The 15617-nt window shown below is 48.4% G+C and overlaps 1 protein-coding gene across 2 annotated transcripts in view; it reads left to right on the top strand.

Moving 5' to 3' along the window:
* The window catches only part of hmga2 (high mobility group AT-hook 2), a 42948-nt gene extending 28255 nt beyond the window's left edge, over positions 1-14693 (top strand). The window contains exons 4-6 of one of the 2 annotated variants that reach the window (XM_086201283.1): positions 4297-4329; positions 7442-7532; positions 10729-14693. In XM_086201283.1, coding sequence (XP_086057409.1) covers positions 4297-4329; positions 7442-7492 — 84 coding nt within the window. In that variant the 3' untranslated portion in view covers positions 7493-7532; positions 10729-14693. Of the gene's footprint in view, positions 1-4296; positions 4330-7441 lie in introns of both variants that reach the window. The other variant, XM_086201282.1, reaches the window with a different exon arrangement.
* The last annotated feature ends 924 nt before the right edge of the window (positions 14694-15617 follow it).

Raw genomic sequence — 15617 nt, 5'->3', positions numbered from 1 at the left:
AGTATGTACATATATATATACACACACGTATATAAAGTGTATATATATATGTGTGTGTGGGGGGGGGGGGGCCTGATGCTGAGCCGATGGCTTGACTGTGACAGTTTGGAGGAGCAGTCACATGTGAGGAGTCCGGGCTGAAACGCTCCGACACACTGGAGAGGATGATGGGGATCGGGCCACGCTGGCTTTTGTGAATGGCGGCCTGGGCTGGTCCTGAGTGGCGAGCTCGCCGGCGTTCCCCTCTTTGATCAGGAGGAGACTTGCGGGTGGCGGAGGAGCTGAGAACCCTGAGCCTGACATTCTTGGAGCGGAGCAGGGATTGGGTTTCAGCTGAGCTGGGGTTCCTACCGTACTCCTTTAAGTCATACTTACCTAGAATTCCTTTGAATGCATGAAGCCTCTTATGCGGCCCTCTGCCCCCCCATCACTTGTAAGGCTGAGCAGCTGCTGGGGCCCACAAGTGATTCATAGTGTCAGAACCAGGCAACATCAAAAAGCTGCTTCAGCCTGTGAAAGACAATGCTGCGATTTCCCTTTTGTGTTCCAGAGGGAGAGGGGTCCCGGACGAGCGAGGGGGGGGGGGGGGCCTAATAGCAGGAGGGGCTTCTGTGCTGAAAGGGATGGAGTTTCACTGATGGTTATTTTAAAATACTTTGCACCAGATGCACTGCAGCGGCTGTGATAGCAGGGCTCACCCCCCCAGATTCCTCCAACAGCGAGGAGTGGATTCAGGTTTCTGTAGTGGTGGTGACACTCGGGTCTCCAAACCGACGGCCCGCTGGTGCTGCCGCGTGCCTGCGGACGCCCAGTAGATTGTGGTTTGACTTCTTGTTCCAATGAATCCTCCATGATTTGTTGTGTTTCCATTTCAATGTCAAGTGAAACCACTTAAAACTAGAAATCGCTATTTTCTATCAGAGGAAGGCTGAGGCTGTGAGATAGAGGCCAGAACGTGGTGGTGCAGAGAACGTCACGTGTGCGTGGAACGTCACGCGTGTGCGGCTGCAGGAGAGTAGATGAAGAAGAAGAAGAAGCATCAGTGGTTGGAGTTTCGATGCGATGAAGAGGTCGACCTGGTTCAGGAGCGCAGGATTTATGTTGGGGCATTCGAATGTGAGCTAAACAGTCAAGACACCCAGTAATCAGAGCTCCACTGCTCATTGAGATTAAAAACATCAGGAGGTCTGCAGACGCAGGGGGACAGGCCACTTGGGCATTTATCGTCTTCTCACATCTCAACAACGGCTCTTTTGCCTGTGCGTTTCTTCCTCAAACACATGACGTACCTTCTCATGAAACATGAAAAAGCAGACATCTTCTCCTTCTCGCTGAACACAAAGCACAGTGTCACATTTGAAGGGGAAAAACTTGAGGGACAGAAAAGTGGAGGATTCGAACGTCAGTGTGAAACTGCGTGAGTCAGCAGGTGAGAGACGGCGCAGCTGCAGTTCATGAGGAATGAACAGCATGAGGTTCAGGTGTCAGTGACTTTGTTATTTGTGATCTGACATCATGGATGCTGCAGGATTCTGAACACAGGGATTACTTTGACTGATATTGTAATCCAGCTGTGATTTTACATGGTTATTCTCATTCGTTGAACAGCCGGTGTGAACGATGATGACGTGACGTGACTTGGTGATGTTTTCAGGATGTCGCTCCTGCTGAAGATGACGTTGAGACTCACAATGAGCCTGTGAGGAAGGTGGCACCTTCATGTGAATGTGTCGTGACCGGAGCCCAGATTCTGATGAACCTGGAGGAATTGTGCAGCGCTACACAAAGTACGAAGTCATGTGACTGAGGGGACGCTGCCAGGCTGCGTCTTCCTCTCCGTGTGCATGAGATTCCGAATGCTTCCTTCACTGCTGCTTGCATTCCTCATGCAGGACCATCCGGTGTTGACATGGACTCCATTACTATTTGAGCCTGCTGGCGTTCCAGCCAGAGCTGGCACCGAGCGCACCAGCTGTTTGACCTGGTCCGGGGGGGGGGGGGGGGGGCACGCTGCGCTCTTCTTAGGACCGGCAGCTGGCTGGGCTGACAAGCACCAGGGACGTTCCAGTTTCCTGTGACATTCTCTGAGCCGTTGGCGTACTCAGCTGTCCCGTTTGTGCGGTGTTACTTCCTGTGGAAGCTTATTGAGGATCTCTGTCAGCCCTCAGCAGGAACTGGAATTACCACATCACGCCCGTACACCTCCGCCAACAGTCCAGTTGCACTCTCCAGTTGAACTCATGTTACACCGCACGGATCCTCTGGACGCAGCCAGAAAAGGTTTTTTTCATTTCATGTAGTTATGATGGGACATTGAGTCTGACCTTTGACCTTTCAGATCTAAACTGTCATCACTTCATCGTCTCATATCACTGGACATTGTTGGGGAATTTTGTCGTAGTTATTAGGGTGTGACTTCTAGTCGAATGGCCAAAAATGTTTTTTTGTGCTGTCACGGTGACCTTTGACCTTTACATCATGTCCTTTTTGAGTCCAAATAAAACAATTGCAGCATATTTCCCCTCAAGTCGTTCCTGAGGTGTCAAGTGAGGTGCAGGTGACCTTTGACCTGGAGCCCCGGTGGTTCCTGAGATGTCACGTCATCGTGTGTGGGTTCACACTGACCGACCGCAGGAGACCCTAAACCTCACACGCTCAGCTCACAGCAGTCTCTCCTGGACGAACAGATTCCAAGTACTACGTGTACCTGCACCTCTCAGAGGTAAAGTCATGAAAAGTGAAGTTGCGGCAAGCAGACGTGCGATTGTTGGGTTAGGATTGGCGTGATTAGCGAAACAGCACCTTTGAATTTATGCAGAGGAGCTGGAAATGTATGTAACAGCCGTGTTCGATCAGTCATGACTACCGCTGCGCTGTGCTGCTCTGCCACGGATGAACACCGGGTGATGGAATGGGTGGATTTGTCGAGTGGCCAACAGTCAAACTATTTCATGGTGCCATGGCTGCTCTTCCGGTGAGCAGATTTTAAAAATACTGCGGAGCAACGTTTGACCTTGTGTCGTCTCAGACGTGAAAGTCCTATCGCATCTCTTCATTCAAGCATGGAGCACAGATACAGTTTATCATGCTGGCTCCCCAGAGACTTCCATTTTTAGCATTCATACATAGCGCTTTAGCAAGTATGGCTGTCATCCCAACGAGACATCCATAGAATTCCCAGTGCGCCAAGAAGTGTGAGGGGCAGCTGCGTCCTCTATGCACCGTGACTGCTCCCACTGCTAGAAAGCTCCTGCGGTGCTGCTGCTGCTTCCGTTTGGCTCCCAGCCGACGACCATCAAACTGTTCCATGAGTCCATAACTGAGCAGGCAGGGCGGGACTCGGCCCGGCTCGCCGCTCCTCGCTGTGCAGCACATCCCCCACAACACTGAAGGAAACATTAAGTTCTTGTTGTAACTGCAATAATATCATTTCTACACAGTATCGTGTTCTGGTCCGTTGGGCGACTCTATTACATTTGCAGAGGTCTTGTTGGCACAGAGGTAAAACGCCACGGCTTCCTTTGCTGGGTGTGTGTGTGTGTGTGTGTGTGTGTGTGTGTGTGTGTGTGTGTGTGTGTCTTGTCTACGCTCCTGTTTCCTGTCCAAGTCCAAACATGCATGTTGGGAGAAGTGGAGACTTCCAACCTGCTTCATGAATGTACTCAAGGAGAAGTGTCAGTCCGGTCATCCAGTGGAATCAAAATCCTCTTTATGAGTGACAGAACTGAGGCATGAATTTATAGTGTATTTCCGTAATGGAAATACTTAGAGATTATTGTTTAAATATTCAGAGTATTACTGTAAAACACAGCTTTGTCGTTTGGTGATGCGATGTGCATGCATGGCTCCAGGCCTTCTTGCTGCTAACGCTAGCGGCTGTAGCTCATTCACTGGTTTGTTCTTCTTTTCTCAATCAAAGATCAAGTTTTTAAAATGTTCTCCTGCCTTTACGAGTTATTACAACCTGCCAAGCTAGCGTTCAGCAAGGGAGGGAGCCTGGAGTGGATCTAGAATGTACCGGTTGGGTTCAACCGGGTCAGGCTGTTGGTTTCAAGCAGACATATCGGGACCCTGTTGAGATCTCAAAGTGCAAGTGACACATTGAGGTGCTGATGTCAGATGTCATGTGATCAAGCTCAACCATCATTGTGTTTTCTTACTGGGATTCATTTCCATTCCCACCACGAACCAGCAGGTGAATTCAGACTCTCAGCTGTGTGGCGCTCAGTGTTTGGTTCTTCGGGCTAAGCTAGTAGGTTTGAGCTAACACCGTCTCTCCCCTCTGCTCTCTTGCAGCCACAGCAAGTCGTCCAGAAAAAGCCTGCTCAGGTAAGACGAGTTCCTCACTGTTGGCTACGTCTGCACAAGTGAATCCTCACCGTACAACACCTCCGTCAGTGCCACCTGCTACCAGCTACTCAGGTGTAGAGTAGCGAGATGCTGCTGGGGCTTCCTCTCTTAGCTATTACACTGTCAGGCTAATAGTCCTACTTTTTGTAGCCTGGCTCTGTTTAAACCAGGTTGCTGTGGCAGTGAAAACCGTTCTGGTATCAGTCCGTCACCTCCGGTGACCGGTAACTTCAGGTGTAAAGCAGAAACAACAGCAGGCCAGCAATCAACGCCTTCATTTTCAAATACAAAAACTGATAGAATCCTTAAATTCAGGTCTGGTTCTTGATTTTGGAGTCACATCCCAAGCACTTCCTGTGACCTCATAGGAAACATTTGTGGGGGTGCCAGTGGCCTGGCAGGTGTCCACCGGGTGGCGCCACGTGTTGGCGGTAGACTGGGCAGGAGGAGGTGGAGTGGTCACCTGCACAGGACCCCCTGGCCTCTCTCCTTCTTTGTGCAGGTTAGCTGGTGGATACGTAGCTGAACTGGGTGGCAGTGCTCAGGGGGGTCATGCCTCCTCCACTCTATAATGGGACCAGTTATAGAAGCCTTGTTGGTCTGGCTGGATGAGGTGAATCAGGATGAATGGGGTTGTTCCAGACTTGGAGCAAACATCCACTGGGTCTCGAGGATGAACCGAGAGGATCTTGGTGGTCAAAGGTCACTGTGACAGCGGCAGCTTTTCTAGTTCTGTGCTTTATATTAATTTTGTTGATCCTCCCTGTGATGGATCTTCCTTCTCCGAGACTCAGGACTTCTCCCTCAAGGGTGATGCTGTATTTCCTTCTGATGTGCTGGTTCGGTTGAGGACTGCAGCTAAAGTTGCACCTCTCAAGGTTCTTTGCAGGAGTCGAGCGGAGACACGCTTCTTCTCCGAGTGTCAGGTTCGACTGCTTCTGCTCAGGTGTAGCAGGTATTGAGGAGTTGCTCTGCGCTCCCGGTGTGAACGCGCACAGCCCATGAGAAGAAGAATGAAAGTCGAATGATAATAAGGGAGTGAAACATGACACAAGCCCACCCCCACCCCCAGCATGGCCTCACTATCCAGGAATCCACCAGCCTCCCTGTGTTTGCTGCTACAGGCCACTTTTCGGTGTGAATGCATAACTGGGCTCTGATTTGTGGCTGTGTGGGAACAAGGCTGAGGTAGCTGGGAGTTGCTGGGAGGCCCTGGGAGCTGCACGCCATAAAAGTGTCATTTAGCTCTCCCGCTTTGATAGGCTGCTTTATCTCAGCCCAAACACTGCCAGCCTGTACTCAGCCTCCAACCAGCGCTGGAGGTGTGGAGCGACAGATGAACCACCCAAAACCGGAAGCTTCTGATCTCCAGTGACATCGGCAGAGTTCATGTTTTCAGTTAGATTCCCTTTGGGTTTGGCACCTAAAGTACATTTTCTTACCACGTTGGCAGATTATTTCACTTTTACAAGCAAAAAGAAAAAAAAGCCAACTATGATAAACTAACGGGCGAGTGTGGTGAAGATGGATGCAAAGCTGAGAAAAGTGTCAGTGTTTTTCTGCTGAGGTGTAAAAAACAGTTCCAGAAGTCTTTAGGAAGCTCTTAGCTGGATCGGTGCGGCAGCAAATGCCTCTCAGGGTGGAATACACCGGCTGTAGGCATGGACACCTTTGCCTATTTAAATATGATTAAAGCCTCTTTTGTTGCCCCCACCCCCCAGCAGCACCACCCTTTTCTCTCCTGCTCTCATTTGCCCCTGTCACACATGGTAGCGTTTAGCAGGCCCTCCAAGGCTGGAGTCTGAGAGCACTAATGAATGGAGCTGGAGCTGCAGACAGCAGACAGGCTTTGGCCGCTGAATGGGTGCACCGCCACGGCCTGGGAAAGGAAGAAGGTTATAAATTGTGCCAGTTAGCCACTCCGTATAAAATGAAGCCATGTGGAAAATGAAATCCATTTCATCTGAGAAGGGAGAGAGGAGCTTCTCTTTGCTCGCACCAGGTGATCGCCGTACGTTCTTCACTTGTTCTGGGAAATGATTTGCCGTCACTGCCGCACCGGGGCTCGTCACACCCACCGCTCTGACAGTCAGCTTGAGGAAACCTGATAGAAAACGTCAAATACACCGCAAAGATAAATGTGGCAGAGATTCGATGTTGAGTGAATCGGAAGGGAACCATGCGAGTGTTTGTGCCCCCGCCACGTCTGCAAGTCACTTCAGTTAGCGAATAAAGAGACGTTGGAAAATGCTGCATCGGTACATGTAGCCCTTGGGAACCGTGCGAGGGGAAGCATGTGGGAGGGGCTAACTGTGGTTGGGGCGCAGCGTGGACCAATGTCGTTGCACCTCAACACCTGAACCAGGAACATTTTTTCGCCTTTCTGTCAACAGCCTCACAGTTTGGAACGCTTGTTTATGGGGACGTCGGTCTCTTGTGTCCCTGCTTCCATGAGTATTTATGACAAACTTGAGTGAAGCACAACCACGTAAAGACTCAGCGTTGCATGTGATGGAACAGCAGCATTTTTCTCCAGGCAAAGCCCATTAATCATAGATTTATGAGCACATGAACGGCCATTAGTGGCCGTCAGTTAACGCTTCATTATTTCCAAGTGCTGAGTCAGCATCACTTCCTTTGATCAAAGCTGGGAACTCGAATCCGAACTTGAAGGCCCCAAACCTCCACATGTTTGGGTCAAGTTAACACGAAGACCCTGAGGAAATGATTAGGAGACTTATTAACAGTTAACCAAGCATTAATTAACCACATGTTATAAAGTGGACCATACTGGGCTGAAGCGAATGCTGCCCGTCTCACTGGTGCCGGTTTATAACAAATGAACCGGCGTGTGATGATGTGCTGGTGTGGCGGTGCATCCTGGCCCTCCGGCCGCTCACGCTGGGACCACGTTGAATGTGTTTGCTCGGGTAACCACTTCATTAACCTTTTCAACGAGCGGCAGAGCACCTCCGATTGTGGTCGTCCTCATCAATCACCGAGACGGCGAGTTGCTCAAGTATGAAATAGAGCTTCTTTAACAGAGCTGAAAGACTTTAAGAGACATGAGCCATCTTGTTTTTCTCTGCAGGAAGGAGAGGAGGAGGAAGAAGAGGCCGGCGAGTCCCCAGAGGAGGATTAAGCTTCACCACCGTGAAACCTCTACCTCATTCAGCTGTCAGGTCTTTCAAAGGGAAAAGACTACCTTGACCACTTACTTTTAACCTTTCCCACATGTCGTTTTACTCGGGTTAAATTCAGTTGGAGGACATCCATGTCCAGTTCCTCAGTTTGTCATTAGACCAACACGGATGCAACCACATAGAAAAGACACACACAAAGGCAAAATGTCTGGACCTGAAGTCTGTGTTTGTCATCAACAGATCTGGCAGGGATCCACGCTGGCGTTTGTCACTCACTCATGCAGGGCTGCTGTTCCACCAGCCTGCCCCTCGCTTCACCTGGTGTCAGACCACCAAGGGCAGGGAGACACCGACGTCCTTCCTCAGGACAGTTATTTATTCTTCATGTTGACTTAAAGCCATTCAGAATTTAAAGGGACGGTTCTGAGATTTTGAAGTTTGACCCTGTTTGCTCCTGACCAGTGGTGAACGTCTGCTCAGAACCGTCGTTCCTGGTTATAGCTCTGGAACCTTGGACCAAAGCGCCAGGCGGGGTCACCGGGGTCACGTTCACGTATGTGCCAGCTGACTGAAATCTACTGTGTGTTCATTGTGGAGGAAATTTCAGTGAGCCTCAGTCAGCTGGCACATACCGGAGCGAGACCCGGTGACCCCGGTGACCCCGCATGGCGCCTTTGTCCAACGTTCCAGAGCTATTACCAGGAACATGGTTATAGCTCTGGTTCTGAGCAAGAACTCTGCGTAGGTGAGTAGCTAATTGGGCTCAACTTCAGATAATCTGAACCATCCCTTTAAAGAGAAACGCTGGCGGTGTGGAGCGTGAGCTCAGAGCTAGCAGCCGACGCCAGAGCCCCGCATAGAGTTTTTTCAAAAAGGCCTGCCACTGTCGTCCCTGCCGGTCTGGAAAGATCTCGTTAAGTCTGCATTTTCATTTCAAGGGTTAGTGGAGGGTGAGTCTCTCGAGTCCACAATGGAACCCAAACTCGACTCACAAGGATGACCGGAATTATTGATGGCAACAATAATCAGTTATTGAAGTGTCTGATGACATTTTGGAGACGATCCCAGCAGAGATTAACACAGAGGGACAGCTGAGGTCAGCCCCTCCACTTTTGGTCCAAAAAGTGCTTTGTGGAGTCCCCCCCCCCCCCCCCCCCCGCCCCCAGGCCATGTATATTTTTGAGAACTGTTAAGCTGATAATGTTAAAATATTAATCAGGTTATTTAAGTCTGCTGTATTTCCCTGAAAATTAAACCCACATACTAGTGGGAGGGATGAGGGGGGCAAAGATCCGATCAGGATTCTGGTTCAGCTTCATGTGGAAGGTTCCAGGTCCATCCCACCCTGGATGTTCTTTGACATCAACGTGGCCTCTGCTTTCGTCTCCCTCCTCTTGGTGGCAGAACACACGCCTCTTAAGTTGTTCCAGTAAATGAAACAACGTCGATACACGATGTCGTTACTCCACAACCAAACGGTTTGACGTTGCATCAGACTACTGCGCCATTTCTCCAGAGAGCTTCATTTGTTTGCGTATGTGCAGCATAGCTTTAAAACCTTGATGTCACACTGCAAAGAAACCCTCAGACTTGGTCTGCCTTGCAAAAAACAAACAAAAAACCTCATGAACAAAAACCACAAGAACAAACACATTACCTCAAAACACACTTGATACCTGGATCCAGTAGCAGCGTGACATCGTACGACTCATCTCACACTGTAACTCCAGGAGCCTAGCATGTAGGGACACCTGATGTATGCCGGTGCTTTCTGGTCACTGAAATGCAATATCTTCTCTCATGATTTCAAACTACCTCTGACTCAGCACAACCAGCTCATGAAATGCACGCTGTTGCTTAGTACACACAACCAATGCACAGGAAGGCAGTGTGCGTTCAGATATTTGATGATGTGTTGTAACTTACTTAATACTGTATATTAAAGCGAGGTCATGCTTGGTGTTGTCTTGTCACGGGGGAACGGCATTTTGTCTGCAACTGTTTTGTTTGATTCGGTCAGGTGACCCCTGATCGACCCACGAAGATGCAGAGGTCAGATACGACAGAGCCGCGTGCGTCAGCTCTTCGCTCCGGTTGTAGCCGAGTGCTTCTGCGTTGCTGTCAGGAGGCCAACAACAACAAAGGGCTGGTCATCCTCAGCCAGCGAGTTACCAGCTCCCCACAAACCGACGACCATCATTGGTCACCTCGAGGTGATCTCGGCCTCGTCCGTGTGCCGCGCCGTGCTATTAGAGGATAGGTTTCAAAAACATATTTAAATAAATACAACAGACTTCGAGTTTTAACGTCTAACAGAACTCCTCCACGCGTCACATGACAGTTTTGAAGCGTAACAAGTTGTGTGTTTCAGCTTGAACCGCATCTGTGACCTGCGAGCTGGTGTCATTCACCTGTGTCGGCATTTGCGTTCATATTCTCCCGCGGACAGGGCTTTGAAAACCCGCCGCCGGTGGAGGTACTTGGGATGATCTAAGAGCAGCACCATTACTTCATTGTTCCCAGTAGAGGGCGCTCCAACTGGATTGTTTAGATCCTGCTAACGGTTGAAATGAAAAACTAGCGCAAACATGAAAATGACTAACGTAAGGAGCCACGTGTTGTGGGGGGCTCATCCACCCTGATAAATGAAGGAAACTGGCCAGTATATCCAGGACTGAATTTTTATATTTCCTGTGTCAACACTGACCCCAAATTGCCAGAATCGGCTCGAGAGTCCCAGTGTGCGCCGTGGTACCGTACGACCCAGTCAATACCAAAGTCATCATAACGCTGAAAGAGCAACTTGCTGTGTACAAGCTGGACTATTGATACATTGCTGTATTGATTAAGTTGCACGGCTCCGGCATGGAGGAGGCTTCAGAAACCCGAGAGAAGCTGAATTGTAAGTCGCGAGTCCTGACGAGCGCTTGGTTCGATGGCGGTCCAATCAGAAACATTTCTACTTCGTCATTTGCGTTATTTGGTCGTTCGTTTGTCTCAAACTGAGACAAGTGGCGCCTGTCGATTGTCTCATCACCGTTCAAGTATTTGACCCCAAACCAGTCTGTCAGAAATGTCATGAGCAGGAGTGTTTGAGCGCCCTCTGCTGGACAAACAGTGCGACGACTCACTCGCTCAATTACCCCCAGCATCTATTTCATATTCTAGTCATAACCGTTGATATGTCGGCTCATAAAATCCACCCGATACGTAATCAATATCTATCTTTTATCAGGACTACATTGAAACGTGAGTCGAGGCGAACCTCCAGCCGCGGCTGCGCTTGGCACTGACCTACCTGACGTCTGCTTCTTTAGAGAATCCCGCAGGAGCCTCGATTCAGTGGTCAGGTTTCACACTTAACACACAAAAGCAGCTCCCATATTAAGTGCTGTTTTTCCAATTTACCTTCATGTTAGTTTGTATCTAAACTTTGTAATGGAACATATTTTTCATTATCTGCAAACTGGGTCCTCTCTTTGACAAACTGTTAACTTGAATTTGTTTTGTACTGATTTACACGCTGGTTTCATAAGGATCATGTCTTTGTATCACACTTCATCGTAACACAACCAATGTTTTTTTCTGTTCATATTTTTGGCTTTTGATTTTTCCCTGAGTTATGTACTACCTATACACGTACAGTACCTCAAACGACTGATAAAAATGGACTAATCAATTGACAATTACCTACCTCCAGTTTTGAAAAGGAATGATTTTGCCGGTTTACTTTCAGTATGAGTTCTATTAACGTATGATATTATTCTACATCAGGACTGCAGAAGCTCCTTACTCAAAGTAATGTGTCGGATCATTCAAGCTTCTAATCTCATTTGGGTTCTCACCTTCAACGTGACTTTCAGGTTTGAAACAGATTTGTTGGATTTTGTATATTGTATTCATGTTTTCTTGTTTTTAATTAGTAGACATTGATATACTTGATTAGCTGTCTCGTGTACTTCACACAAATGTGATTTTCTTTTCTTGTTATATGGTTAAACCAGATGTATATGGAATTGCTTTTTACGTAGTGATAGATTCTACCATATTTCACCTGTCACCATGGCAACCTTTGATAAGTTAACATGGTATTTTGAACTGGGCCAGAGGTAGAGCCTCAGAGGAGCTACACTGATCATTGAACCTGCCTTCATCAGCAGCTTTATGCAACCGTGGCAACTACCTGTTTAACAGAGGTCCTGTAAACTCTCACCGACCTGCGACCTGCACGGCGCTCCGGCCGTTTCAGTGCCTTCGATTTGAATGCAAACGAGATGTTCACTCATTGGTCGCTGGTTCCTGTCCTGTTGGTTCGGTCCGTGTCACCAGCAGCTGCTTTTATAGTTGGACAAATGTTAGCCGGAGCGCTTCACTGGCTAACTGTGAACATTACCAGTGTTTCACCACAATCGCACCAGTTCCTTGAAGCGAAACGCTCCACCTTGCTTCAATGAACTGGGAACCTGTCCGTCAAAAATTCAGACTTCAAGTCTTAAAGCGTTGCGCGTGGCTTCAGGGGCACATGACCACAAACATGGTGGACGGATCCCCGTGCAGCCATCTTGCCTGCTGTGTTCTCATCGTTAAAAGATTTATAAAGTCAATAAATCATCTTTATATACTTAGATTTTCACTTTTTTCTCTCAGTGTTTCCCTGAACACGCTTGTTGCAATGGAAGAAAAAGTTCCAATATTGTTTCCAATCACAGCGGCGACACGCTGGCGTCGATGTTCAGACGTGTTTTATCATGTGACCGATGTGGTCAGTGCATGTCATCCAGGCTAATATTCCTCAAGCTCAAACTAAACTGCAGTTCATGCCGTGTTTCCCTGCCGGGGCCTCATTGAGGAACACTGACTCCCTGTGAGGTTTCCATGGTGAGGAAGTGGGAACGCCACGTATGATTCCTGTCCTGTTAGCGCAGACGCAGCCAGCTAGCATGGTAGCTGGAGGAAGGTTAGCTCTTAGCCAGTTCAGCTGTGTTTTTGGGGCGTGTGCCCACTCATGGCGGTTTGGAAGTGGTTGTGATTGTGGAACATCCCACTTCTTAGCTAAAGATGCCGCTGGGAAGGATGAAGCTCGTCAGTACCTCAGCACATCTCAGCTCGTCACAGTGTTGACGTTAATTAGCTGACCGGAAGGGAGCACATTTCCAGTGTTGCAGCTCTGCAGCTGCTGTGAGAGCCTCCAACTGTCCTAAAGCTTCCTCATGGAGCAGCGCTGGTTGTTTTCTCACTTGGTTTGCTCAGCCCCCCCGACTGAGCTCTAAAACTCGGACCATGTTTTTCTGGGCCTGAGCAGCCACAGAGTGATATCTGGAAACAGAGGAACACTCTGACTGTGATAACAGCCAGTCGGAGGAACAATGCCTGCAGGAGCGCAGAGAAAACAAATGAACGCCGTTGTTGTCTGGTGCCTTCAAGTTGGCGTTTGCTGCTCAAGCTGAAGTATTTGCAGATGTCACAAATGGCTTCACTTCATTCTGACGTGATCTGTCTTCACCACGCGCTGCTGCTTTGAAATTCGCGGCAAATTCAGTCTGAAAACATGTTTTTAGTGTAAATCTGTTCGAAGATGTTGGAGGAGCGCTGATGTCAGCGGTAGCGTGAATAACGGCTGGATTCCATCCAACTGTGCAGGCCGGCTCTCAGGACGCTCGAGCATGGCTGTCTTCATCCTCTTAAATATCTGCGGAGAAGCAAAAGTGCTCATTCATCAGTTCTGCAATCTTAGAAAACTTCTTTGGTTTGCTCGGGGAACCCAGGCGTCCACCTGACCAGCACAGATCAAAGGTGTGCTTTCCTCCGCCGTCTCCCGACTGAAAATGTGCTTTCTATCAATCGTGAGATGTTGAGAACATCTGGAACTACGTGCGTGATGACAAGTGAGTGAAAGATCTCAGTTGCATTCAGTGACTAACATACGTGGGCCGGACGCTGCACGGGTCCTCTGATCAGAGAATCAACCCAAACCGAGAGACTCAGGCTGCTGTTAAGCGAGCGAATCCAGAAGTACTGTATGAACGGCGGACTTGAAGCAGGCTGATCAGTAGCTTTAAACCAACGGCTTTGAAACAGACGGGCTTCAGCATTTGAAGAACACACCTTCCTTCTGCCAGAGAGACCCGCATGTAGACCTGGCACCGACACGGGCACCACTCTAGAGGTCTGATCTGGAAGTGCAGGATGAGAATGTGATCCAGGTGGAGCGTGACTCAGGTGACAGCAGCAGGTGTGGGTGGGGTCCACAGCTTCGTCTACACAGGAGGTTTCATCTCATGGAACAAATTTGCTTAGAAACAAACTGCGTGACGGTTTGTGTTTCACTTGAACTTTATATTCGAACCAGACCTGAAGCGCATTTTAATGTTTTCTATTTTCTGACATCACTGCAGCGGACCAGGTGTCCCACCCTCCTTGCTGTGCCTGAACACATCACATGCAGGCAGAGAGGGATGCTGAGGCTGCTGTGTGGCTGTGCTTCCTGTGTAGACGCTGTCGGCCGCACGGAGCTCACGCGCTCCCACGCCGTCTGTCGTCTCCCTGGGAGTTGTTCAGTCGAGTTTAAAACCCGAGCTCCAGTTCTGTGGAGGTGAAGCTCCTCGCTGACAGGCAGAATGATTGTTGAAGCCACTGTTTATTAGCTTTCAGCTCTGGGAGTCTTAATGAAGCGGATCTTATCTCTTCATAATATCATGTACTAGTACAATCGAATACACACTACTACCTCTCGAAAGGCCTACTTTTACCTCGTTATCAAACATAAATACTGTTAAAAATTCAGGTGTCCGAGAGCGTAGGGAGAACATCTTAAAATTTTATAAATATGCAGTTTATTTTTGTGGGGGATACATTTTATAAGACTGTTTTTCTCTGCTTCTCAGTATTAGGTGAGACTGAACATGTAAAGGAATTTTCTGACATTATGCAAATGTTGTGTAGTTGAAGCTGTGAGGGAAGTGGCGCCAGCTCTCTGCCTTGTTCTGTCCTTCCAGGTCCTCTCCAGTATCTAACCTGTATTGCTTTCTCTATCCACTTAGTATCACTGTCTTGGGTGACAGTGCGATTTTGCTTTTGCTTGCTAAAAAAAAAAAAAGTCTTTACATAGATATTCACTGCGTTTTATTCAGCACAATAAAAAGTATGGCATCCATAACCTTCGTGTGTGGTCTTGAGTTCTGCTCGCAGTTCAGTCTTAATCATGTGACTTTGGCTGATTCGATCCATTTTGATCTAATAATCAAAATGAAATGAATCAATGAGATCAATAAAGAAGATAAAGGGAAAACAACCAAGTTCTTTAACGTGATATGGAAGCAGCGTTCTGCTGGTTAGCTTGCAAAACTGAACGTTTCAAACCGATGTTTTGAGGGATTACTTTGAGCTTTCGAGTAATTATACGAGGATTTTTACAGACTTTACTAGAAAAAAATCTAGCAGGTAAATATGTATGTTTTTTGGTGTGTGTGTGTGTGTGTGTAGACATTGAGATATAATAATATATCACTATGAAGTCAACTGATGATCATCACTGAGTAGCAGAGGATTAAATAAACTTGTGCTTCTTACTATTCAGTTTCCAACTTGTTAAATAAATTTTGTTTTGTATTATTGGGCGGCCCGGTGGAGCAGTGGTCCTCACTGTGGCCCCCCAGCAAGAAGGTTGTGGGTGGAGCAGTGGTCCTCACTGTGGCCCCCATCAAGAAGGTTGTGGGTGGAGCAGTGGTCCTCACTGTGGCCCCCCATCAAGAAGGTTGTGGGTGGAGCAGTGGTCCTCACTGTGGCCCCCAGCAAGAAGGTTGTGGGTGGAGCCCCGGCTGCAGCACGTGGTCTTTCTGGGTGAGTCTCCATGTTCTCCCTGTTCCTGCTGGGTTCTCTCTGGTACTCCAGCTTCCTCCACAGTCCAAAGACATCAAGAGGGACCAGGTTATCCAGGTGAATGGTAGTGAATGGGCTGTGTAGCATACCTCCAGCTTCAGCTAACAAAACCTGGCTTGTTTTGCCGGCTGAGGTTTTGTCAGGAGAGCAGTTCCAGCTATTGATTCTAAAAATGACGACATTTTTATTTGTGGATAACGATTACACACAGCTGCAGTTCTGCTGATGTGGGTAAAGACCTGTGCT

The sequence above is a fragment of the Aulostomus chinensis genome, chromosome 4, assembly GCF_037954235.1.
Source record: "Aulostomus chinensis isolate RoL2024-O1b breed Wild chromosome 4, RoL_Achi_v1.0, whole genome shotgun sequence".
In the NCBI taxonomy this organism is placed as follows: domain Eukaryota; kingdom Metazoa; phylum Chordata; class Actinopteri; order Syngnathiformes; family Aulostomidae; genus Aulostomus; species Aulostomus chinensis.
The sequence above is the reverse complement of the archived record's forward strand: the minus strand, read 5'-3'. Positions and strand labels throughout refer to the sequence as shown.